At 38.2% G+C, this 23,887-nt stretch overlaps 2 protein-coding genes and 1 pseudogene across 3 annotated transcripts in view; all 3 read left to right on the top strand.

The window, feature by feature from the left end:
* The first annotated feature begins 3,140 nt into the window (after nt 1–3,140).
* TMCO2 (transmembrane and coiled-coil domains 2) lies at nt 3,141–5,402 on the top strand. Its single transcript, XM_037827587.1, has 2 exons — nt 3,141–3,374; nt 5,088–5,402. The coding sequence occupies exons 1-2, from the start codon at nt 3,141–3,143 to the stop codon at nt 5,400–5,402; spliced, it is 549 nt and encodes a 182-aa protein (XP_037683515.1).
* Nucleotides 5,403–6,538: 1,136 nt separating this feature from the next.
* On the top strand, nt 6,539–7,250 carry LOC119514196 (annotated as a pseudogene).
* A 4,139-nt stretch (nt 7,251–11,389) lies between these two features.
* Nucleotides 11,390–23,887, top strand: part of ZMPSTE24 (zinc metallopeptidase STE24) — a 51,400-nt gene continuing 38,902 nt past the window's right edge. The window contains exons 1-3 of one of the 2 annotated variants that reach the window (XM_037827586.1): nt 11,390–11,670; nt 13,497–13,643; nt 20,213–20,299. In XM_037827586.1, coding sequence (XP_037683514.1) covers nt 11,548–11,670; nt 13,497–13,643; nt 20,213–20,299 — 357 coding nt within the window. In that variant the 5' untranslated portion in view covers nt 11,390–11,547. The remainder of the gene's footprint in view (nt 11,671–13,496; nt 13,644–20,212; nt 20,300–23,887) is intronic. The other variant, XM_037827585.1, reaches the window with a different exon arrangement.

Below are 23,887 nucleotides of genomic sequence, written 5' to 3'. Positions count from 1 at the left end.
GATAATATTGAAGGCCAAAGGGTTATTTTTTATAGCTTTTATAATACTTTATACCTGATGTCTGTGTGGAGTTTGCCCCAACCCTGGCACAGATCAGAAAACATTGGCTTTGTATTCAAAGCTTTTTTCAACTGAAGAGTGTCCCCTAAAATACTGGATAGGAATCAAGAATACCAGACAGTTTCCTTACTTTAACCAAGATTTTTACCCAGAGTTCTCTTGCATTCCATTTTTTCCCATTTTCATGAGCATGTGTATGCCGAAGAGTGAGGAATGGTGGAGAGGAAACTTTTTGATAAGCCTTCCCAGGGTCATTCCATCCCTATCCCATCCTCAGTCCCAGATTGCCTACTGAGCTGCACTGCCAAGGGCATGTGCTATTCAAGCCTTCCTAGTGGAGGGCTAGTCAGTCATTCACAAAATACTTTAAATACATGTATTTAAAGAGAGTTTCAGATGTTTTGCGAGCTAATGATAACAAAGCTTTATTTGTCAAAGCATCTGCCACCATGGAGCTTTAAGGTGAAGGGAGGGCAACAATGTGGTAATGGACTAGCAGCATGGGCATTACCTGGGAGCTTTTTAGAAATGTAGAATCTTAGGCCCCACCCAGATCTACTGGTCCCAAATCTGCATTTTTACTAAGCTCTCCAAATGATCCATATGCATGGAAAAGCCCTAGAATACAAGGTAGGAAGTGGTAAATGCTGTTAGAATCAGGGTAATTACTAACAGTACTATTACTATCTTTACTTGACAGATGAGGAACTTGAGATAAGAGTTGAATGTCTTGTCAAGCTGACATAGCTAGTAAGAGATGGAGCCCAGTTTCCCATCGTTTTTGGTGAAAAATATCAGGGAGGGCCACTCGTGAAGAAATAACAGTGGAAAGTTGCAGGTGGTGTTTAGAGTACAAAAATACTGAATTCTGTAATTAACCTGAGTGTACTGTTTGTGAAAGTGAATAGGTTGGAGATAAAATTGGAAGTATGGAAAGACCCAGGTCTTACAGGTCCAACTCAACAGTCATATATCCTGTGTTGACATTTCCTCATTTGAGGAAGACTGAAAACTAAGAATAGGTTAAATGTTTCTGTGAGTAACATGTAACCTATGAAAGTCAAATTTTTTCCTTTTCTGAATGAAAATTTTAAAAGTCAGAAAATGTACTCAATCCCTTCTCCCCCACCTCACCACCTCCAGACGGTAAATATGAGATGCTTCCTGGCTTTATACTACTGATTCACAGGCAAAGCTACCTATTGTATATAGCTAAGTCTAGAAAGAGTAGCCCACTCTGTTCTGGCTTGCTTGGCCACACCTGCAGGAGTGAATTCTGTAGTACAATCTGCATTTGAAGGTCTAAACCACTTTGAGGAAGGTAACCAGGATAGGAGATTTAAAAACCTGTCAACAAGTACTTGGCAGGTTTGCCTGGAAAAGAGAAGACAGGAGGCACAGGAAAGCTATCTGCATAGCTAATAAGAAGCCAAATATTTGCTAAGCACATAACATCTGCTAGCCCCTGGGGATAAGAGTGTTGAACAAGACATAACAAGGTTCCTGAATCCTGGAAACTACAGCCTAGTGCAATCACTACAAATAGATAAAAGTCCTGCAAAAGAAAAAGCTCTGTGATGAGGACCAAAAAAAGAAAGAAAGGTTTTTTTGTTTTGTTTTTTTTTGAGTAAGTGGTATTCAAACTGAAACCTGAAGAATCAAAATGATTTAGCCAAAGAAAGGGTAATCCAGTTGTGTGCAAAGGCTTTATAGTATAAAGCATGGTGTGTTAGAGAAACTGACAAATACAATAGAGCTCGAGCTGGGAGAATAAACAGGAAAGGGAAAAGAGAGGAGGTTGGATAGGTAAGCAGGGTCCAGGTCTTTAGCTATGTTCTAGATTTTGCATTTTGTTTGAAGACCACGAAGAACCTGTTTAATGCTTTAAAGTAGGTATTGCATAAATCAGTAAGTTGTAACTGAAAGACTACTGAGTGGAAATTACTGAGAGATAGATGGAAGGAAGGTGGGAAGGAGATGGGAGAAGGAAGGGAAGAAGGGTTTGGGCTAAAGGTGGGCTGAGCTGCTTGCCACAGGCAGTGATAAATTCATCATCAGTGGAAAGGTGTCCAAGAGGGGAGTCAAACAAAAAATGGGGTATATAGATTAGACTCTCTTTGAGGCATTTTAGACTCTTGAGATTCACAATAACTTGCATCTGGTCATAAATGTTGTATGTGAATTATCTTTTTTCACATAAGCTTTTTGGAAACATTTTCTTTTTATATCTTTGTATCTACTTGCTCAGTAGATGACAGGTACTAGTCAGTAAATAATTTGATAACATATATGAATTAACAGTGGTGCATGCTACTGTTTACAAAGTACTTAGAAAATTATACCATTTGTTCCTAATACAAACCCTATGAAGAAGGTGAAATCCCCATTTTACAGATGTGCAAAATGAGGCTTAGATATGTTAAAGTCCTCCCCAAAATTTATGATTTCTGAATAATTGTGCCATATGAAATAAGTGAATGCCACAAAATGATCCGTAGTAACCTCCCTCTGCGTTTACCAAGCAAACAATTCATTCAAGAAAGCCCTCTTTAAATCCTATTTCCTTAAATTTTCACTGTACCTCAGTATACCTCAGTTTCCTCATTTATCACATGAAAATAGCCCCTATTCATTTCATAGAGTTGTTGGAAATGTTCTATATCAACACTGTCCAATATGGTAGCCATTAGCCACATGTGGCTATTTAAATTTAATTATATTAAATACAATTTAAAACTCAGTTCTCAGCCACATTATCCACATTTCAAGTGACTAGTGGCTATCATATTGGACAAAGAATGTTTCCATCATCACAGAAAACTCTGTTGGTATTGAGCAGTGTTGTGCTACAGCTAGGAGTTGGCAAGATTAGAGAAAGCAACATGACTGAATTGGAACCCTGGCCACTGTTCTGGTTGGTTTTGGGTGAACCAGGAGCAAGCTTTGTGAGAATGACATCACAAAGCACAGCTCATAATGGCCCCAGAACACCCGGGCTCCCAATGCCACTATCCCTAACTCATAATCTATGTTCCTGAAGTCTCTGCACATGTAGTTCCTGGAGCTGCTATCTTATTAAAATGCCAACAGTTCCGTTTTCATCTTCTTCCTGGGAAGATTCTTTATCTCTGAGCACAATATGGAATTGGCTACAAGCAAGTTTTCTGGGAGAGTCTAGTTTGCCTCAGCAGACAAATTTGGGGCTACTAGAATATATTGCTCCGACTCTGCAAGTGATCCTGGGGACTTTCTTTCTGATTTTGTTGACAGTAGGATTATATGCCTTATGGAAACGAAGTGTCCAATCAATTCAGGTTATACTCTTTTGTTACAGAGAAATGTAAATAGTTATAAATTGAAATTTGATTAGTCTCTTCCTTAGTCCTGACACCTAGTTTTAAGACCATACAGGGAAGCAAGGGAAAACCCTAGTCTCAGAAGTTGACTGAAAGTAAGTTAACCTTGAAAATATCCACCAGTTAGGTTTTGAGCATAAAAATGCTCTTTCTCACAATGGTCTTTGGCTTGTATGCTATGATAATATAGACCAAACAAGTTTATAACCTGAGAATGCAGCCTTAGCTCCAAATTTATTTGATCACTTACCTTTGAATGCCTACTATATGCCAGACAGCATGTGGGGTAGCTTTTATAGAAGAGACACTGCAAGATAACCAGGCTCTTGGGTTTGGCCTGTCTATTATCACTATGCCCTTGCTCTGTAACTGATGATGAGGAATGTATAATCATTATCAAAATATTTTCATCATTTCTTTGTGTTAAAGACTAAGGATAAGGCTCCATAAATATACAGGGGTTCTTTTTGGAAATAGGGCTATAATTGACTGGGACTATGAAAAACATTTAGGATTTTATATAGCTCTATTTATTCACCAATAATAATAGTTATATCTACAATATAGTCAAAGTGCTTTAAGAATCCCAATTCGATGGAATTTGAACCTAATTTTTAGGATTCTAAATTCAGTGCTTCTCTAAAATTTTATGTAAACCTTATTTAACTGGTCTCTACCTGACCTAAATCTTCAACAAGAATGTGTGTGTGTGTGGGAGGGGGGTCATTCAGGAAAAGAAAAACTTCTATATGTAATTTTGGGTTATGCTCTAGTTTGGCCCTACAGAGACCTCAGCCTAGTAAAAGAGGTAGCATAAAGGAATAGTTAACATCAGGGGCTCTGGAGTTGGACTGCTTGGGTTTATTTCTCAGATCCACTGCTTGCTTATTAAGTACATTCACTTAACCGCTAAGCCCCAGTTTCCTCATCTGTGAGATGTGTTTGCTAACAGTGCTTTCCTCATTGGGTTGTTGTGAGTATTAAAGGAGATAGTGCATGTATAATACTTAATAAATACTTAAATGGTACTAGATATTATTATAATAAGGAAAAAGATTATTGATTTTATCTTTATCTTGGCAAGAATCTGCCTTAGTGCATTAACATTTTTTTCCATGACAAGGAAAATCCAGTTTCTCTGTGCTGAGAAAGCATACATAGAAGTCAGAATTCTTGGATTCCAGAATATCACTTCCAAATATTTGACTGTGGGCAATGACAGGGTCTGAACTGGAAGTTCTATTTGTCTGCATAAATTGATCGTGCATAGGCAAGGTTAACTTCTAGCACAGAGCCTAGCACATGGCAAACTTTCAATAAATGGTATCTATTATTATAATGGTATAATAATTATAATAGATATTATAGATATACAGAATATCTATGACCTATATTCATTATATAATTATAATGAAATATATCATAATTATATAATCTATTATAATATTTATTAATTAAATACAAATAAATTCCCTGAACTGCCTACTGCTCCATTTGTGGTAAGAATCAAAAGTGGAAATAGGTGTGTGTGGTTTTGTTAAACTGAAGTCTTGGCACAGGAGTGAGGGATTGTTGTTACTATCAGTGTTTTGTTTTGTGTTGCATCTATTGTAAAATGTAGCATTTCACATGAATATTCAAGTAACACTCAACTTCTGTGTTTCATTTTAGAAAATATTGTTGTTTGTAATCACACTCTACAAACTTTACAAGAATGGCTCAGATTTTCTTCAGGCTTTTCTGGTCAACCCAGAAGGAAGTCTTCCAATTCAAGATAGTAATAATATCTTCCTGTCCTTGGGTCTACAAGAAAAAATTTTGAAAAAACTTCAGATGGTGGAAAACAAAGTAAAGGACCTGGAGGGGATGATCATTTCCCAAAAACCTGCCACGAAGAGGGATTGTTCCTCTGAACCCTACTGCAGCTGCTCTGACTGCCAGAGCCCTTTGCCTACATCAGGGTTTACTTCCACATCTGAAATGTGATGGACTCCACTCTTTTCCAGAAAAGCACTACTTCCTTCACGTGCACGTTGGTATATCAATAAAGATGGAGAACTATATTGAAATTACTCTGCAAGGACTGGCTCTCAATTCAGTAGGGCCCAGCTTCTACTGGTGTGTGTAGTGGGGTAATGTGGGGTTTAGTGGTGGTTAAAAATGTCTTTGGGACTATGGTGTTCACTTGGCAGGCTGAAGACCAAAAGCAGCCACACAGGAAAGGACAGTCAAACTGGAACCAGGGGTGGAGAAAAAAGAGTGGTCAGGGATATGGCCTTGAGGTCCATGTTGAAGAGATTGATTGGATATAATAAAAACAGCAGGAAGGTACTGTTTGAAGGAGATGCTGTGAACTGTGCTGCATGGGTAAGCTGGCACCTATGCTGGCTCTTGGCCTAAAGGTAAAGATCTGGCCCAGGAGTCTCCTGCATTAATTACTCAAGAGGTGGTCAAGAATGAAGGTGGACATAAAGTAGGCTGTAATTCTATCCAAATTTTACTGACAATTTAGGCATTGTGATAAATCCTGAAAATCAGCCCTTCAAGAGCATTCAGTTTAGTTGGTTGGGCAAGTAATTTCAGAGCAGGGTATTTTAAGTGGGGTGACCACATTTTGAACTTGGATGGATTCTACTTATGTGAATCCCAGCTTGGCAGGGAAGGAATGAGAGAGGGAGCCATGAGCCCACCTGCCATTCCACTCTATGAGTGTGTGCCAGTGAGAGAAAGAGAGAGCCTACTGGAGATGGCAGTAAGTGGCTCCCTCACTGTGTCTGTCTGTTTCCACAAGCTTTATAGTGTGAGCATGTTTGCCAAATAAATGTGATTATGGTAATTGAAACACTTTATGACTATCTGACATCTAAATGAAATATTTCATTTGGTGTGCAGATAAAGAAACAGCAATCTGTTGCCATGCTGGAAAAAAACTGGCTATGCTGGCCAGTAAGAGACATAGCAGTCTCCAAAGTGGTACCTTCCCAAGGGATTTGCAAGGGTAATTTTGATTATTCATAATTTTTGCCCAGAGCACTGACATTAAACTGTAACTCCTGTGTAAGGTAAGACATTACTATACAGTGTATCACTTGCAAATACAGGTGGGTGTCTTTTAGCTTTCGGCTGGGAAGAAGCCAAGGGGCAATTTATTTTTGTCATCCCCCCTCCAGGTTCATCCAACCCCACACACCTCTGCCATGCCACCCAAGTTCAACCCCAAGGAGATCAAAGTCTTGTGCCTGGGGTGCACTTGTGGGGAGGTCAATGTCACATCTGCCATGGCTCCCAAGATTGGCCCCCTGGGTCTGTCTCCAGAAAAGGCTGGTGATGACTTGGCCCAGGGAACTAGTGGCTAGAAGGATCTAAGGATTTGGTGAAACTGATCATTCAGAACAGACAGGCCTAGACTGAGGTGCTACCTTTTGCCTCTGCCCTGATCATCAAAGCCCTTAAGGAACCACCCAGAAAAAAAAAAAGAAACAGAAAAACATTAAGTGCAGTGGAAATACCACTTTTGATGAGATTGTCAACACTGCCCAACAGATGTGTCACTGATCTTTAGCCAGAGAACTCTCTGGAACCATTAAAGAGATTCTGAGGACTCCCCAGTCTACGGTCTGCAATGTTGATAGCTGCCACCCTCATGACACCAACAGTGGTGCCGTGGAATGCCAGCTAGTTAAGAACTACCAAGGAAAATATTTCAAAGGATCATTTAACAACTACAAATCAAAAAACAAACAGGTAAATACAGGGCAGAATCAGGAAAGACTCTGCAGAGGAAGTGACACTGAGTTGGCCCATGAAGGATTACACAGGCAGACAATGAAATGAAAGGCATACTGCTGGTGGGATCATCATGGAGGTATATAAAGATGATTTGCCTGGGGAACAGGGAGATGTTTCAGAGTAGCTGAAGCCCTGGGTAAATTCAGAGCTATAATTAAGGATTTTGGCTCCAGGGAAGGGCACTCTAATCTCATCCTCAAAGCAGAGTTAATTCATGATGTGGTAAACAGAACAGATGGGAATTACTAACAATGTACATTATCTGGCAGTTTAGGTGAGAAGTTTGTTAACTGCGCTGCTGAAGGAATACGTGCCATGCAATCTTTTTAAATCAATGTCTCAATTTTTTGTGCTCTCTAAATTTCAGTGTCCTCTTGCATAGTTGCAGCCATCTTATCTTGGTTACCCCTCTAGGGTCTGTGAAAAGAAAGCGTCAGAAGAAGGGCCTAGAAGAGTAGGCTCCTGTCAGGTAATGAAAGGCCTTAGAGGTCATACCATAGAGTTTGGGCTTTGTGCTGTCCATTGTAGACTGTTAAGCAGAGGAGTGACATAGATTTGGTTGCGTATGTGGGAAATCAGAGAAATTAGAATGAGCTAGATTCAAAAGATAGGGCAGGCTGGCTGCTCCTACTAGAGTGCACAGTGTGGAAAAAACTGATGGGATCACTGTGTTCCTGGCTCTCAACAACTCAGAAAAGATGTGTGATTTACAACACAATCATGAGATTTATACCAAGTATTCATTCCCCCTAGGGGTCATTCTTCTCCAGAGACCAAAGCACTCTTATCTTCTGTCCAAGGCATCAATCATCAGAGGCTTGGTTAGCAGAGAATCAAGACGAGATGTGGCGAGTTTGAGAGTTATTTTTATCATTCAGGTTAGATTGGGTATATGAACTATCCCACAGCAGTGTCCACCACTCTACAGAGGACAATCCTTATCCTTCAAATTCAATCTCTCCCCCTTGGCAAAATCCTGCTAACACCTGTTTGGGGCTCCCCATGTTCAGACTCCATGCAGACCAGACCCTCTATTTTAGCACTGTTTTTCTGCAAAAAGGGACAGGTAATTATTTACTTGACATAATTCACTTCTCCCTCCATTGCTATCATCCAAGTCTAAGGCACCAACATTTCTCACCTGGATTCTTGCAATGTCCCCCTTAAGTACACTTCCTACTTCTTTCTTTGTTCTCACTGAATTTATTTTCCACACAGCAGCCAGAGATGTCTCTCCTTTGCTTAAAACACTCCAATGGCTTATTTTTTCACTGAGTAAAAGCCAAGTTCTTAAACTAAAAGACTGCAAGATGGCATTATCTGCTACCTCTCTTTACTCTCTCCGCTCTTTACAGACCTTCTTACTATTCCTCAACTATGTTAAGCACTGTTGGACCTCAGGACCTTGCATTTGCTATTACCTCTGCATGGCACTTTCCCCAAATACCCACATGGCTTCTCACTTTCTTTGGGTCTGTGTTCAAATGTCAGCTAATCTGAGAGGCCTTCCTTGACCATTTTATGTAAAGTAGTATCCCTTGTGCCAATACACTGTATCTTCCTTTCCTTGCTTTTCTGTCATAGTATCACCTCCTCCACTTTTACTATTACATATTTGCTTATTATCTGTCAACCTGTCCATCTACCCCAGCCCACTGAGAATGTAAGCTCCAGAAGAGGAAGGGCTTTGATTGGTTCATGGCAATGTCCCCAGCACATGGACCAGTGTCTGGTCCTAGTAGACACTCTACATTTGTTGATGAATGAATGAGTGAATTCCAGTCTTGGATTTTTGAAGCCTCTCCCTGTCTTCCTGTTCTCCTAACTCTTCAGACACATGGTGATGATTTGCCAAGTATGGGGAACTAACAGCTAACCTTTATTGAATACTTATTCAGTGCCAGATACATTGCTTAGAGCTTTACATGCATTATCTAGTTTGATCCTCACATTACTAGGAGGTAAAGTAGTAGTATTCTTATTTTACTGATGAGGAACTGAAGCAACAAGAGACTAACTTGCTAATATACTTTGCTAATATGGGGTATGACTGTGTCTGGCATTCTAGCAGCCTGATTCTAACCTTGTGCTCTTAGTCACAAAGTTTGGGTGGCAGAAGCTTCTGTGAGGTTTTAGACTAACTGCCATAGATTGGGTGGACCCAGACAGTTGAACACAAGAAGAGTGAAGAGGCCAAAGCAATGATGGCCCAAGGGAGAAAGAATTTTGAAAAACATCCTTCATATTTTTAAACTGACATCTAGAATCTTCCATCATAAATTCAAATAGTTGCAAAGGATGTAAATTCTGGCAAGTTGTAGACACTGACATTTTAAAAATAAAACTAAGTCACTTATAAGATAGCCAACAGAATCTACATAACAACTGAATCATGACCAATTTTTTTAAAATGTATGAATGACCTCTTTAACAATATGAAATTCCATATTGTTCTTTTATCACTCTAACTTATATTTACATTCTACTTCTCCCATAAAATGCTATCCAACTCTAGTACTTTTATATTTGAAAACCTTTTTTGGGTCATTTTTCTGCAATACAAATATGTATATATTAAAGTAAATTAAAAAAAAATTTCCTGTAGCTCTATGTGTTAGAATTCTTCTGGATTGAGTAATCATTACAATTATCTTTAATATATAGTTGGTCAAATATGACACAATTACAAATTTTGATAATACATAAACATAAATAAAATTTTATTGGGAATGCTTTCTTAGTGAGATGGATATTGCTTTTCCCCCATTAATTCATGTATCTGAGCGAATAGTTGTTACTGATAGATTAATGGGGTTCAGTTTCAATTCTTTTCCTTCTTTTGTTCTCATAGATAAAAGTGCTGATAAATATTATTCACAAATTAATAGAGGGGAATACTAGTTGTGTTGTCAGCATTGTCAATCATTTCTTTGATTTCCTTCTGAGTTATATGTCAAAAATCAAATAGGGTTCCTTCCTCAAAATTTATTTCTAATGACCCATCAGCTGACAATTCAATTAGGTTCACTATTAATTTTGTTAAAAGCAAAGAACTGGAAACCATCCGACTTGCAAAAGAACTTGTTAGGCTATCATTACAGCCATTCACTTTCTCAAGTGACTTTTAATTATATTGATTATTCTCACTTAGAGGCATTTAGGAAGGACTGAAGGATTCAAAATATTAATTTCCACACATCTTTAGCATTACAATATCACTGTAATTTGAAACTATTTAGTCAGAACCTTGCAGCTGCAGATTTAGCTCATATTATTGAAAATGATAATTTTGTAAATTAGATACGCCAGTCTCTTTGTCAAACCAATTAACCACATCAGACTTACTTTCAGTCAGAAAAAGTCTGACGTCATTTTTCAAGTCAAATAAATGTGTTAACAGGCGTCTCCCTGACTACTTTTCATTTTTGAATTCCCAGACATAGTGGAGCCTTGCTATGAGTTTGTACTGTAGATGAAGTGAGGCCCTTTCTTTTCAGGTATTTCTAATTCACGCTTTCCTTGCTTTGCTCTAGGGGGCCTTCTCAGGCAAAAAAAAAAAAAATAAAACATGCCTCTGACTACACTTGTGCTGGAAGAGGCGACATTTTAAAATGGAAATTCGCATCACTACCGCCCACTCTCTAATGTGCCTGAATTGAGAACTTAATACAGGCCAACATACTCCAACTATAATGCCTTCTTTCGCGCTAAACTGTCCCTCCCTTTAATCATAGGGTATCCTAGGGATGGGATGAACATCCCACAGGTTGTATTGCACTGGTTTACAGGAATGATTTTTGGAGCCTGGTAAATCGACTCCTCACTCTTGTCAGTCTCTGCTTAGCTCGTATTAGCAGTTGGTTTACTACGGTCAAGCTAAATCCGGACCGAGGAAATGGAACTGCCGCTCGGAAGGCTAGAAAGTCGAAGGCTCTGCCGAGCTACCAAGGCCAAGAGGGAAGCACGAGTTCAGCATGCTGGGGAAGAAGTACTTTGGTGAAACGCGACTCACCAAGGTGCTAGAGGGCGGGGAAAGGTCGGAATCCAGGGATGGCTGGAGCCGGAATTCCCAGTCCAGGCTCCCTCCCATTTCAGCCGGAAGTGAAGAAGGCGGGGCTCTTCCTTTTCCGGGCAAAACCCCGCAGCCCTAGGAGGATTTGGCCTGGGGAAGACAGTTTGTGTGGCACTGCGGGCTTCTCGGAGGGGATGGGTTGGGGGCGGTATTAGTGTAGGGGCGCTCGGAAGGGACAGTTATCGATGTGACACCACGTAGACGCTGTAAGGGGACGGGTGTCGGTGTGGCACCTGTGCACGCTGAAGGAGCGGGCAGAACTGGGTGGCCATGGGGACGTGGGTGTCGCAGGACGCGATGTGGGAGATGCCGGCCGAGAAGCGTATCTTCGGGGCCGTGCTGCTGTTCTCTTGGACAGTGTATCTTTGGGAGACCTACCTAGCACAGCGGCAGGTGAGCCTAGATAGGGCCCACCTGTCCCTGACACCCAGTCTCGGCCCCGGCCCCTTATCCTCTGGGTGGTTACTCCTGCCCAGCACCTGCCTCGACCCAGCTTTCCCTACTGAGCCTCCTAAATTGGCGCGAAGGCGGGCTGTGGCCTTGAGGGGATCTTGGCGCCTCAGGGATGTTCTCCGCAACGTTATCATGGGACTGAAGCCCGTTAGGGCCTAGAGAAAGGAAAGCAGGCTGCCGTCTAGCCAAGCTTGGGCTGTCCTGCCTGTCCCAGAGCTTCTTTAGGATTCACGGGCTCAGACTTAGCCTCCTTTATTTTTGGCAGCGACCCACAAACCTTCAAAAGGAAGATATTAAATTTTTAGAATCACAACTTCATCATGACATTTGTGTAAAATCAACTACAGGATTAGGAAACCATTTTCTAAAAATATTTTGCAGTTCTTCCTGGGACTTAAAAAAAGAAGTGTATGATTGTTTTCCCCAAAAGAACAATATTTTCTTAAAACAACTTAGTAAATCTTTTAATTTTTGTTTAGAAAATTAAAACAGTAAAGTAGAAAGTGAAAGCTACTCAATAACTCCCTGGAGAGAACCGTAATTAGTAGTTTGATGGATTAGGGATTTGAACTTTTAAATGAATTGGATTTTAAGTTTAATTTACATTTTTATTTGCAATCTCTCACTGCCGGTTTGCTTTACTCTTTAGGCTGTCACTAATTTATGCTGGCCAGGGGAGTTTATGAAAATGTTTCTCTTTTTAACTGCTGGAACTCTCTTTCTTGAGCATTACAGCTTTTCTTCTGTGAATTTCTGCCCTGAGTTTACATTCTGCATGAATCTTTAAACTGAAAGTTTTAATTTTATTTTTTTCTGTACCTGTCAATGTCTGGATTATCTCTTGATCTCTTTCTTTAATCAAAAATAGTCAAAATAGTTGTTAAGCTTTATAGCTAGGTTCTTTGTCATAGCTCTTTGGATAGCTTCATTAGTACAGAATCTTACAGTTCTAGAGAACACCCTTGGCATAAAGTACACACATACGTGTGTCTACATTGGGGGATGGGTATTGAACATCTATCTGGCTAGCTTTAATAATAAGCCTAAGTACAGTAACTACTTTTTAGTAGTGTCTTCTTTACTGCGTTATGGTTTAACATTATGCCCTCAGCTTTTATTGAGGGTTTGGTAAGAAGCAGAACCGTATATATATATATAAAGCATTTGTTGTGAAACCATTTTAGACAATGATATCCATTACATTGTTTAGTGTCTGTATCCTATATTATGTCCCATGGGTTGAAAAATCCTTCCAGAATTTGATACCATGAAAAAATTTGTCTTTCTTGAGATTTCTGTTTGTCACTTCTCAAATGTCCCTTAATATGGCTTCCAGAAACCTGAGGGCCAGATTTAATGACCAGCCACAATAGCTGGTAATACTTCGTGGTTAGCATATTTGCTTCCTTTTCTTTTCATGAATTTGTTTTCTATTTTATAGGACTTATATCTAGAATAAGTAGTACCCTTTGTGATGTTGCAATTTCGTTTTATGCAAACAAGTGTGATGACAACCCTGATTTTAATTTTATTTAGTACACTAGCCTGAGATTCTCTTGTTCTGCTTTTACTTTCCTGTATCTGTTGTTTCATGGGTCGATATACTTGATAAAATGCAATGTTTGTATATGTATAAAAGAAATTGAGTAGGCATAAGTAATACACTAATGCTATAAACCAGTTTGATCATAAATGATTATTATAATAAACAATGAGTTTATTGTTAATGACTGTTTCATTAAAGTGTTTTCTTCCAAATATTTCAGAGAAGGATATATAAAACAACAACTCATGTGCCACTGGAGTTAGGACAGATCATGGATTCAGAAACATTTGAGAAATCTCGACTGTATCAGCTGGATAAAAGTACTTTCAGTTTCTGGTCAGGACTCTATTCAGAGATTGAAGGCACTGTGAGTAATTTACTTCTTGAAGAAACAATCTATCAAATTGTTTAATACTTTGTAATATTTGTTTTCTATTTTTGTGACCAAAAATAGACCTCAGAATGCTTTCTTAACCTTTGTTATTGATAGTAATGGGTCTGGATTAAAAGAGGCGGAAACAAAACTGTGTAGTCAGGTGAAAATTGTAGACTATGGTAACTATCACCCTGAGGCCAGGTATGAAAAAGAAACTCATGTTTTTCTTGTGGCAAGTGGAATCTTTCAAGCGCAGTTTTGATCATGTTTTCTCCTACATAAAATCTTTCAGTGCCTCCCTGTTTCCCATGGGGTAAAGTCCAAAGCATGGCTTATAAGGTCCTTTGTGACCTGGCCAACCACTGCATATTTGAGCCACATGTTTTTATTCCTTTCCTCTAATTCTTCTCTCTATTGTCTATCCCCTACCCATCTTGGTTTCTTATGACTTTGATTCTATTCACATGCTGGTTTCTCTGCCTAGGATGCCCTTCCCCTCACTCTTCATTTCCACTCTCTCACTGGAGCCTGGTTAACCCCCACTCATCCATTAGGATCCATCTGAGACATCATCTCTTTTGGGAGACCTTTGAAACTCCCCCTCCCCCTCCCCTTTGAGCCTTGGTTAGATATTATCCCATCATTATTCCTATCAGAACACATTACTTTGTGTTGAATTTGCCTGTTTAGTTGACAGACTGGTAGTTCCTTAAGAAAAGAGTATTTTATGTCGCTCTTGTTCATCATTTTCCACCTAGTGCCTAGTATATAATAAGCACATCATTCATATTTATTGAATGAAGGAATGAATGAATGGCCATTTTTGTTTAGCAAAACAGAGTCAGTCCTACCCTTGTGTAAAAGAAAGGCCATATAGTGTAGAGCAGGGTTTCACAACCTTTGTTCATTATCTCCCTCAACCCACAAGGAGCCTTTTTAGACATTTTTTTCCCTAATTGTTCCTTCAGTGAAATTTTAATATCACAGATATACTGTATATTTATGTATATCTTTACCTATATCTGTCTATATCTCTGTATCTCTACCTCTATCTCTATATCTATATTTATATCTCTCTGTGCTTTATACTTAAAAAGAGTAAGAGTGTTTCACCCCAAGAACCAATTTTTGCCCCCTTGGGGGCACTGTCAGCCCCACTGAGAGTGCATGATGTAGAGGCTAAGAGCAGACTCTGAACTCAGGTGGTTTGAGTTTGAATCTCAGCTCCACGACACTAGCTATGTAACCTCAAGCAAGTCACTTAACATTTCTGTGCTTCAGTTTTCTCAGCCATAAAAATGGTGTCATAATAGTTACTCATTCATAATGTTGAGAGGATTAAATGAGTTGATATATGTTAAATGTTTAGAATGGTGCCTGACCCATTGTAAATGTTCTATAATTGTTGGCTATTATTATTTTTATCATCATCATCATTATTTCCCCCAGAACTCTTTTATATTCCCTAAGTACCACTAAAAGAAAGATTCCTAAATGGAAAATAATTGACATTAGTTACTGTAATTGTTTCATAAGAAGAAACTGGCTGTATGTAGCTTTGTTAAATGATGAGAGAATTGTCTGGCTATTAACAGAATTTTTGTTTACGAATATGGAAAAAGAAGACTAGCATGTTTAGAGCTGAATTATTAGAAATTAGAATTATTAGCAACTTCCATTTCCTCAAGATAATGGAAAATGGCAAAGCTTCAGGAAGAGCTAACTGTTGACATTTTAGAAAAATTAATAAATTATGTGGAAAATAAAATTTCATTGGCTTTAGGGTACAGAGCTATTGCTAGTAAATAGCCTTTTCTATGTTGACTTTTTTACTAATCCAGTGCTAGGTAGGGCTACTTTATTTATTTACTGTGATACTGAAGATTAGTATTAAAACTTGATGCCTTCCAACCAAGCCTGGAAAGGCATCATCATTGTGGTTTACATTCAACTTTGGTTAATTTATCTGAAGCATCTCTTCTGTTAGGGACAGGGTCCAAGTAGAAAAGCAGCCTTTGGAGAAAGATGGGAGTAGAGCTAGTGCGTTTAAACTATTTCTTCTTTGATGTTTGATTCTTTAAGTTCTTTGACTTACCCCAATAGGGCCATGATAAAATGACACTGGTAAACATTTCCAGAAAAGATTAGTAGTTGTTTGGTTTTTGTTCTAGTTTGCTAATGCTGCCTTTTGGCAAAATACTGGAAATAGATTGGCTTTTATAAAGGAGGTTTATTTGGTTACAAAATTACAGTCTTAAGGCCATAACGTGTCCAAGGTAAGGTATCAATAGTAGGAGAACACTGGAGAAAGGCCATTGGCATCTGGAAAACTTCTGTTAGCTGGGAAGGCACGTGGCTGGTGTTTGCTTGCTCCCAGGTTGCGTTTCAAAATGGCATTCTCCAAAGTGTCAGCTTTCAACGGCCATCTTCAAAATGTCTCTGTAAGCTGCAGCTCCTCCAGAATGTCACACTTAATTGCTCTGAGCTCCTTCTGTCTGTGAACTCTTTATATGGCTCTAGTGATTTAATTCAGACCCACCTTGAATGGGTGGGGTTACACCTCCATTGAAATTATCCAATCAAAGGTTTTGCCCACGGTTGATTGAGTCACATCTCCATGGAAACAATCAGTAGGTTCCAATCTAATCAACACTATTATGTCTGCCCCCACAAGATTTCATTAAAGAATATGGCTTTTTCTGGGGGACATAATATATACAAACCAGCACAGTCCTTATGGTTGGGGACCATGGGAATGGTTCTGTTTGTTCTAGGAGATGATAGAGATAGGGGGGATACCTCTATAAGAAGAGATCTTTGTAATGTGTTGTGGCTCAAATTAGAGGCAGTACCAATGCACTAAAGTTGGGATCAGTAGTAGAATCATGATAATATTTTTGTGCACAGTAATTTTTACTTTATACATAATTTTTATATTTATTGTTTTGTTTGATGCTTATAACAGCCTTCTGAGGTAGAAAGGACAGACATTATTATTCCCTTTTTATGGATGAAGAAGCAAAGGCTTGGAGTAATTAAAAGCCTTGCTTATTTAATAGCCAAGTGACTCTAATAAATGGGAGAGCTGACTTTCAAACTCTGGTCTTTCAAGTCTTTAAAATTACATCAAAGAAGCTATTCTAGAAACTCTAAGGACAGCAACACGGGTGTGATAAATTGATCCTTGGGAAACTAGTAGCTAAATATACCATTTGATAGGAAGCAGTTTTTTGTGTGTTACTTTGAAATCCCATTCTATTTGAAAACAAGTTCATTTATTACTATTTTGTGTTGATTAAAATTAATGGGTTTAGGTGTTTTGGTCACAAAGAAGTGAGAAGATTAATTTAGACTTTTTTTTTTTCTCCCTCAACTTTCTTCCTGAGGGACCCTGGCCTTATGTGACCACTGTTCACACCAATGTGACAGAACGCCCAGAGAGAAAAGGTCCAACTCTCGAGGACACTTTCCCTGATATCTCACAGATGTCAATAAAGAGCCCAATCAAGAAATGAAATGTCTGGGGAGTAGAATATGGCAGAGTAGAAAAGTTCAAATTTTTGCTTCTTCAGTTCCTGTGTGTTTCTAAGTAAGCAGTTTAGCCTTTTTGAGACTTTTTTTTTTTTTTTTCATTTTAAAATGAGCAATAGATAAAAACCCATACCTTGCGTTATTCAAGTGGGATAATGTAAGTGAAACACTTAGTACAGTGCTTGGCACATAATACTTACTTGGTCATTGGGTTTCTTTGGGCAAGTTACTTTAACCTCTTTGAGTTTCAGTTGACTCAGCTATAAAATAGAGATGATTATACTCCCTGCTCTCATTGCTTTTCAAGGCTGTGGTGAGATAATGTATATAAAAGCACTGAAATTATTTTTGTTGGGATCATTAGTTCTTGTCATAGGACATTCCCAGGAGCATGCTTAGTGAAATTACCAGCATAGAGAAATTTTACAGTTCATTTTGCTTTGTTAGTCTGCCCCAATAGCATACCTAACAAGGTTTGCAACAATGGTTTCTAACTGTGTTCCTAGATCATTCAAAGTTTATGTTAAAACTACCTTTGAGAGAGGCTAAACCTGCTTATAATTGTGCCTAAGAGTCTCCCCCGAGTACCTCTTTGTTGCTCAGATGTGGCCCTCTCTGTCTAACCAAGCCACCTTGGCAGGTGATCTCACTGCCCTCCCCCCTACATGGGACCTGACTCCCAGGGGTATAAATCTCCCGGCAATGCAGGCTATGACTCCCTGGGATGAATCTGGACCTGGCATTGTGGGATTGAGAACATCTTCTTGACCAAAAGGGGGATGCAAAATGAAACGAAATAAAGCTTCAGTGGCTGAGAGATTTCAAATGGAGTTGAGAGGTCACTCTGGTGGACATTCTTACACACTATATAGATAACACTTTTTAGGTTTTAATGTACTGGAATAGCTAGCAGTAAATACTTGAAACTATCAAACTCCAACCCAGTAGCCTTGACTCTTGAGGATGATTATATAACAATGTAGCTTACAAGGGGTGACAGTGTGATTGTGAAAACCTTGTGGATCGCACTCCCTTTATCCAGTGTACAGATGGATGAGTAGAAAAATGGGGACAAAAACTAAATGAAAAATAGGGTAGGATGAGGCGAGATGATTTGGGTGTTCTTTTTTCCTTTAATTTTTTTATTCTTCTGATTCTTTCTGGTGTAAGGAAAATGTTCAAAAATAGATTGGGGTGATGAATATACAGCTATATGATGGTACTGTGAACAGTTGATTGTACACCATGGGTGATTGTATGGTATGTGAATATATATCAATAAAACTGAATTAAAAAAAAAAAAACTACCCTTGATACTTACAGCCTTTCACCCAAAGCATTATAAATCCTTAATTCTACATTATTTATTAGTATTAGGAATAACATGAAAGAAATGCCATCTCAGGTCAATTAGCTCAACAAGTGGAACATATATCAGACAGTGGTGCCAAAACATGTCTTTTGGGAAACAGAGCTGATGTCCAGGATTGAGCTAATTGTAATAATGTGGAAATGCCTGGACATAGAGTTAGGGGAACCTTTAAAAAAGTAATTTTTTAAAACAGTATTTTCAAACTTTAATGTGTATCAGAATCACCTGGAGACTGCAGGGCCCCACTTCCAGTTTCTGATTTAGTAGGTCTGGGGTGGGGCCTGTGAATTTGCATTTCTGACTCATTCCCAGATGATGCTGATGCTCCTGGTCCAGAGATTATACTTTGGGACCCATGGTGTTAAAACAGTGCAACATATGGGTAAAAATTAAAAGATGGAAACTATCTAGAGTGAGTAAGATTGTGGGGAAACAAATATGCTCAAGTACTGCTAGTGAGAGTGTAATTTGGTATAAACACTTTAGAGAACAAGCTGTTAATACCAAATAAAGTTGAAATGATAACCCATTGCAGCACTGTGCATGGTGAAGCGGGTAGATGATATATATTCATAGGGTCTAGTACTATATGGAAGAAGAACAGTGAACTAAATCTATTTTTATGGATGGTTCTAAAAACAAATTAGAGTGTAAAAAGCACACTATAGAATTATATAGAATATATTGTATATAAATTACAATATGGTGTTATTTATATACATTCCTAAAAATCATTTTGTTGTTTATATATTCATATATAAAAATGGGAAGTGGATTGTAAGGATACCCCTGAAATATATGGTAGTGCCCCAAACCCTCAAACCACTAGGGTCCATTTTTGAACCAATGAGAATGTTGTGCTTTTAACCAAGGAGTGATTGACCATTGTGCTCCTGAGCTTTCACAGAAAGAAAAATACATTGCTTCCTCTTGACTAAATGAATTCCACAAACTTAGTATCTGCTTTGAGAAGTATTGTTTTTTAAGCATGCATTTTTTTTTTTCTTCAAATTTTAAGGGCTGCCCTCTCATTCTAATATCCCAGTGATTTGGTGAATGTCTACATTTACTTTATTTGTCCAAAACAAAGGGTGGTATTGCGAAAGTGGGCCCACTCCTATGAAACCCTGACTGCTACCTCAGGAATAACCTTTTCCTGACCCGGATAAGGTACAGATATCCCTTCCATCCCCTAATTTGGTAAATGGCCATGACTCTCCTCTTCTAAATCAACAATAATACTTTTTCCCTGACTGAAGAGGGCTGTTTCCTTTCAAGCAAAAGACAATTATGGTGCCAGCTAGTTCAAATCCCATTTCTGTCACTCATTAGCCGTAGGATTTTGGACAAATTAGTTAACCCCTCTAAGCTCAGTTCCTGAATTCACAAAACTTTTATTGTGGTCTTTTATCAAAGTTTTTATTTTTGTAAATACCATACACTTCATCCATTTGAAGTGTACAGGTAAAATTTTTTTAACAGTTTAAAGTTAGTATCTCAATTGATTTGTATTCATCTAAATGGCATATTTTATCCTAAATGAGATAGGTCTCATGTTTCTTTAGAGATAATTATTTTGTCTTTTCTTTATAATATGCTCTCATGTGATAGTATCTTATATGATTCAAATGTGACCAAAGTGTATTTTGTTTTATAGCTTATTCTTCTCTTTGGAGGAATACCTTATCTCTGGAGACTTTCTGGACGGGTCTGTGGATATGCTGGCTTTGGACCAGAGTATGAGGTATGTTATTCAGCAGCATATACTTGTCAGTATCTTCCTTTTTGCTTGGCAAAGTTTTACACTAAAGTTAATTTTTTGGCTTTTACAGTCAATAGACTTGCTTCTCTATCTGTACAGCCCTTTCCAGCCATACTGTATTAGTTGGGTTAATGCTAGTTACTGTAACAAATACCCAAATTTCAACAGCTCAGTTTGCAATTACATAAATAGCCCAGCTTGAGTATGTTTGGTCAGCAGGCAGCTTTCTTCCATGTGGTAAGTCAGGGACCCAGAATCTTTTTGTTTTATGACTCTGCCATCCCCTAAGTGCCCCAGAGTTCTTTCATCCAACAGGCAGATGGAAAGAGAGGGCAAAAAAAAAAAACAAAAAAAAAACACCACACCCTCTTTTTAACTTCCTTGGCACTGAAGTGATGCCTGTCATTGTACACACATTGTGTTGGTGAACCAGTCATTTGACTCACCTAGATAAAAGGGAGCTGGAAAATTTAGTTTCTGGCTAGGCAGTTGCTTCTCAGGAACAATTCTGGGCAATGGCAGGGAAAGTATGAGTTTTGTTGGACCTTTGCTATGCAGGTGTACTTCTGTGCCACAAACACTTAGCAAGTACTTCAAAGACAAGGTATACAGGAATGTATCTCCTAGGATCCCTTGGAACTTCAGGTTCTGGACAAAGCCTTACACCTGAATGAGACTTCCCACCTATAATGAATGCTAGGCCACTGCTTCCTGATTTTTCCTTGAAATTTGCCAAGTCTATTCCCTTCCTCCTGTTTATTTGAAATGATGACTCTCTTCTACTTTAACTAAGTCACCCCATTGTCCATACAGTATTTGTGTAATCTTTTCTAAAGCATCCAGACTCTTTAAGACCTCTTCTTTCTGTGAAATCTCTGTATCTGCAAGACTCATTATCCAAACTCTTGATCCTGATTTACCTTTTGGGTATGATAGTTTATTTACATATTCTCTGCTTGTTTCACAAATGATTTAAAGTAGTTTTCATATAAGTATCGTGGCTGGCTCTTTATTCAATGCTTGTCTTAAATGTCACTTTCTCGGAGAGAATTTCCCTGACACTCCATCTAAAGTAGCATCCTCCTGTCACTCTTCAGTGAAATATGTCACTTTATTTTATTTTCTTTATAAAGGAACTTACTGCTATCTGTGATTATCTTAACTGTTTATTTTGTATCTCTTTGACAAGAATTTTAAGCTCCAAGGTGATTTATCATCTTCACTTCTGTGTTCCCAATGCCTAGAACAGTGCCGGTTATGTAAACACTCCATAAGTATCTGTTGGATGGGTGGATACAATATACATACATATACATACAAAAAATATTGTTTACCTTATTGGGACCTTATTGTTCTGAGATATTATTTTTGCATTTAACCATATCTTGGAGATCTTTTCCTGTCAGTTTATATAGGTTTTCTTTGTTCTCTTTTGTGGCTATATAGTATTGGCAGTTTTCACTTCACACCATTCTGATCTACATGAATATCATTTAACTTGGTTTAATTAAATAACACCAATCCTCCAGAAACACAGTTGAAATTTCAGTTATCACAGTGTAATATGTGAGTAATATGTGAGTAATTTTATCAAGTACAAACTTTGGAGCTAGATCTTCAATTCACAAATCACTATATCAGTAACAGATGTCCATCATGATCAGCAACCAATCACCTCACTTCTTTCAAAGTCTGCCAGTGGTTGGTCACAGTCCATCTGTTATTCATTTCATCCACAGAAAGCAAATTGTGTAGTTGTGTTGCCTCCTTGTCTCCCACATGGCATTTTTAAAAAATGGATAATCAAAAAAGAGAATTGGCCAACAAAGATGAAGGTGCAGTAAACAAACAAAAAATAACACTGGAACCGAAATTCAAATCTAATGTAAATGAAATAGCTGACTGAGAATGTTAACACTGCCATCATTAAAGGGACTATAGGTATGTAGCCAGTGGAAATTAGTGAAGGCGAACTTATTGACATAAATGAGGAAATTGGTTGTGATGAGAAGGATAAAAATGACCCAGAGGAAGTGCTCCTGGCAAAAACCTCATGTTAAAAGACCTCTAGAATATATTTCACAACCTTGAAAGCTCAAAGGATAAAATGCTGGAGGCTGATCTAACCTTAGAAAGGAATATGACAATTCACCAAGGCAAGGTGTGTTCTATATTCTAAGTTATATAATGAAGGCAAGCATTGTTCAAACTACTCTTGATAAGTCTTTTACAAAGAAATAAAACACTGATTCTCAATGTTTCTAATGTTTTAAAATACAGTGTACTAGAGAGCTAAATATTAATTTTAATATTTTTTCCCATTTCCCTATACATTTAGAACTGACACTGGTTTTTAATATTTTGATCATAAATTTTAAAGGTCACAGAACACAATCATAATTTTTTCCATTGATTATTAAGATTGTTCATTTCAGTGGCTAAGATATTTCAGATAGAGCTGAGAGGTCATGCTGGAGGTTATTCTTGTGTACTATATAGGTATTTATTTTTACTTTCTACAGTATTAGAATAGCTAGAAGGAAATACCTGAAACTGTTGAACTGTAATCCAGTAGACTGGATTCTTGATTGTATAACTGTATAGCTTTTATCGTGTAACCATGTGATTGTGAAAACCTTGTGACTGACACTCCCTTTATTCAGTGTATAGGCAGATGAGTAATAAAATAAAGACCAAAATAAATAAATAGTGGGGGGGATGGGGATAAGGGCTATGGGATGTTTTGGGTGTTCTTTTTTATTTTTATTTTTTTTCCTGGAGTAATGAAAATGTAAAATTGATTGTGGTGATGAATGCACAACTATATGATGATACTGTGAGCCATTGATGGATTATTTGGTGTGTGAATATATATCAATAAAATTGCATTTTAAAAAAAGCCACAATGAAATATCATCTCACACCTATAAGAATGGCTACTATTAAACAAACAGGAAGCTACAAATTTTGGAGAGGGTGTGGTGAAATAGGAACACTTATTCACTGCTGGTGGGAATGTAAATTGATATAGCTACTGTGGAAGACAGTTTGGCAGTTATTCCAAAAACTAAATATTGAGTTGCCCTAAAACTCAGCAATTCCGCTACTCAGTATATACCCAGAAGATCTGAAAAATTTGCACACTGATGTTCATAGCGGCATTATCCACAGTTGCCAAAAGATGGAAACAATCCAAGTGTCCATCAGTAGCTGGGTGGATAAACAAAATGTGGCACATACGTACTGTGCTGGTTTGTATATAGTATGTCCCCCAGAAAAAGCCATATCCTTTGACGCAATCTTTTGGGAGTAGACTTATTAGTGTTGATTAGATTGGAATTCTTTGAGTGTTTCCGTAGAGATGTGACTCAATCAACTAAGAGTAAAACATTTGGATAATTTCCATGGGAGTGTTGCCCCACTCATTACGGGTGGCTCTTAATTGGATCACTGGAGTACTTTAAAAAGAGCCACACAGGCCCAGATGCTTGCTACAGATGAGAGACAGTATGAAGATGGCTGTTGAAAGCAGACTTTTGCTCTGGAGAAGCTAAGAGAGGACAAACGCCC

Source organism: Choloepus didactylus, chromosome 2 (assembly GCF_015220235.1).
Source record: "Choloepus didactylus isolate mChoDid1 chromosome 2, mChoDid1.pri, whole genome shotgun sequence".
In the NCBI taxonomy this organism is placed as follows: domain Eukaryota; kingdom Metazoa; phylum Chordata; class Mammalia; order Pilosa; family Megalonychidae; genus Choloepus; species Choloepus didactylus.
Note: the sequence above shows the minus strand (reverse complement) of the source record. Positions and strands in the feature narration are given on the sequence as shown.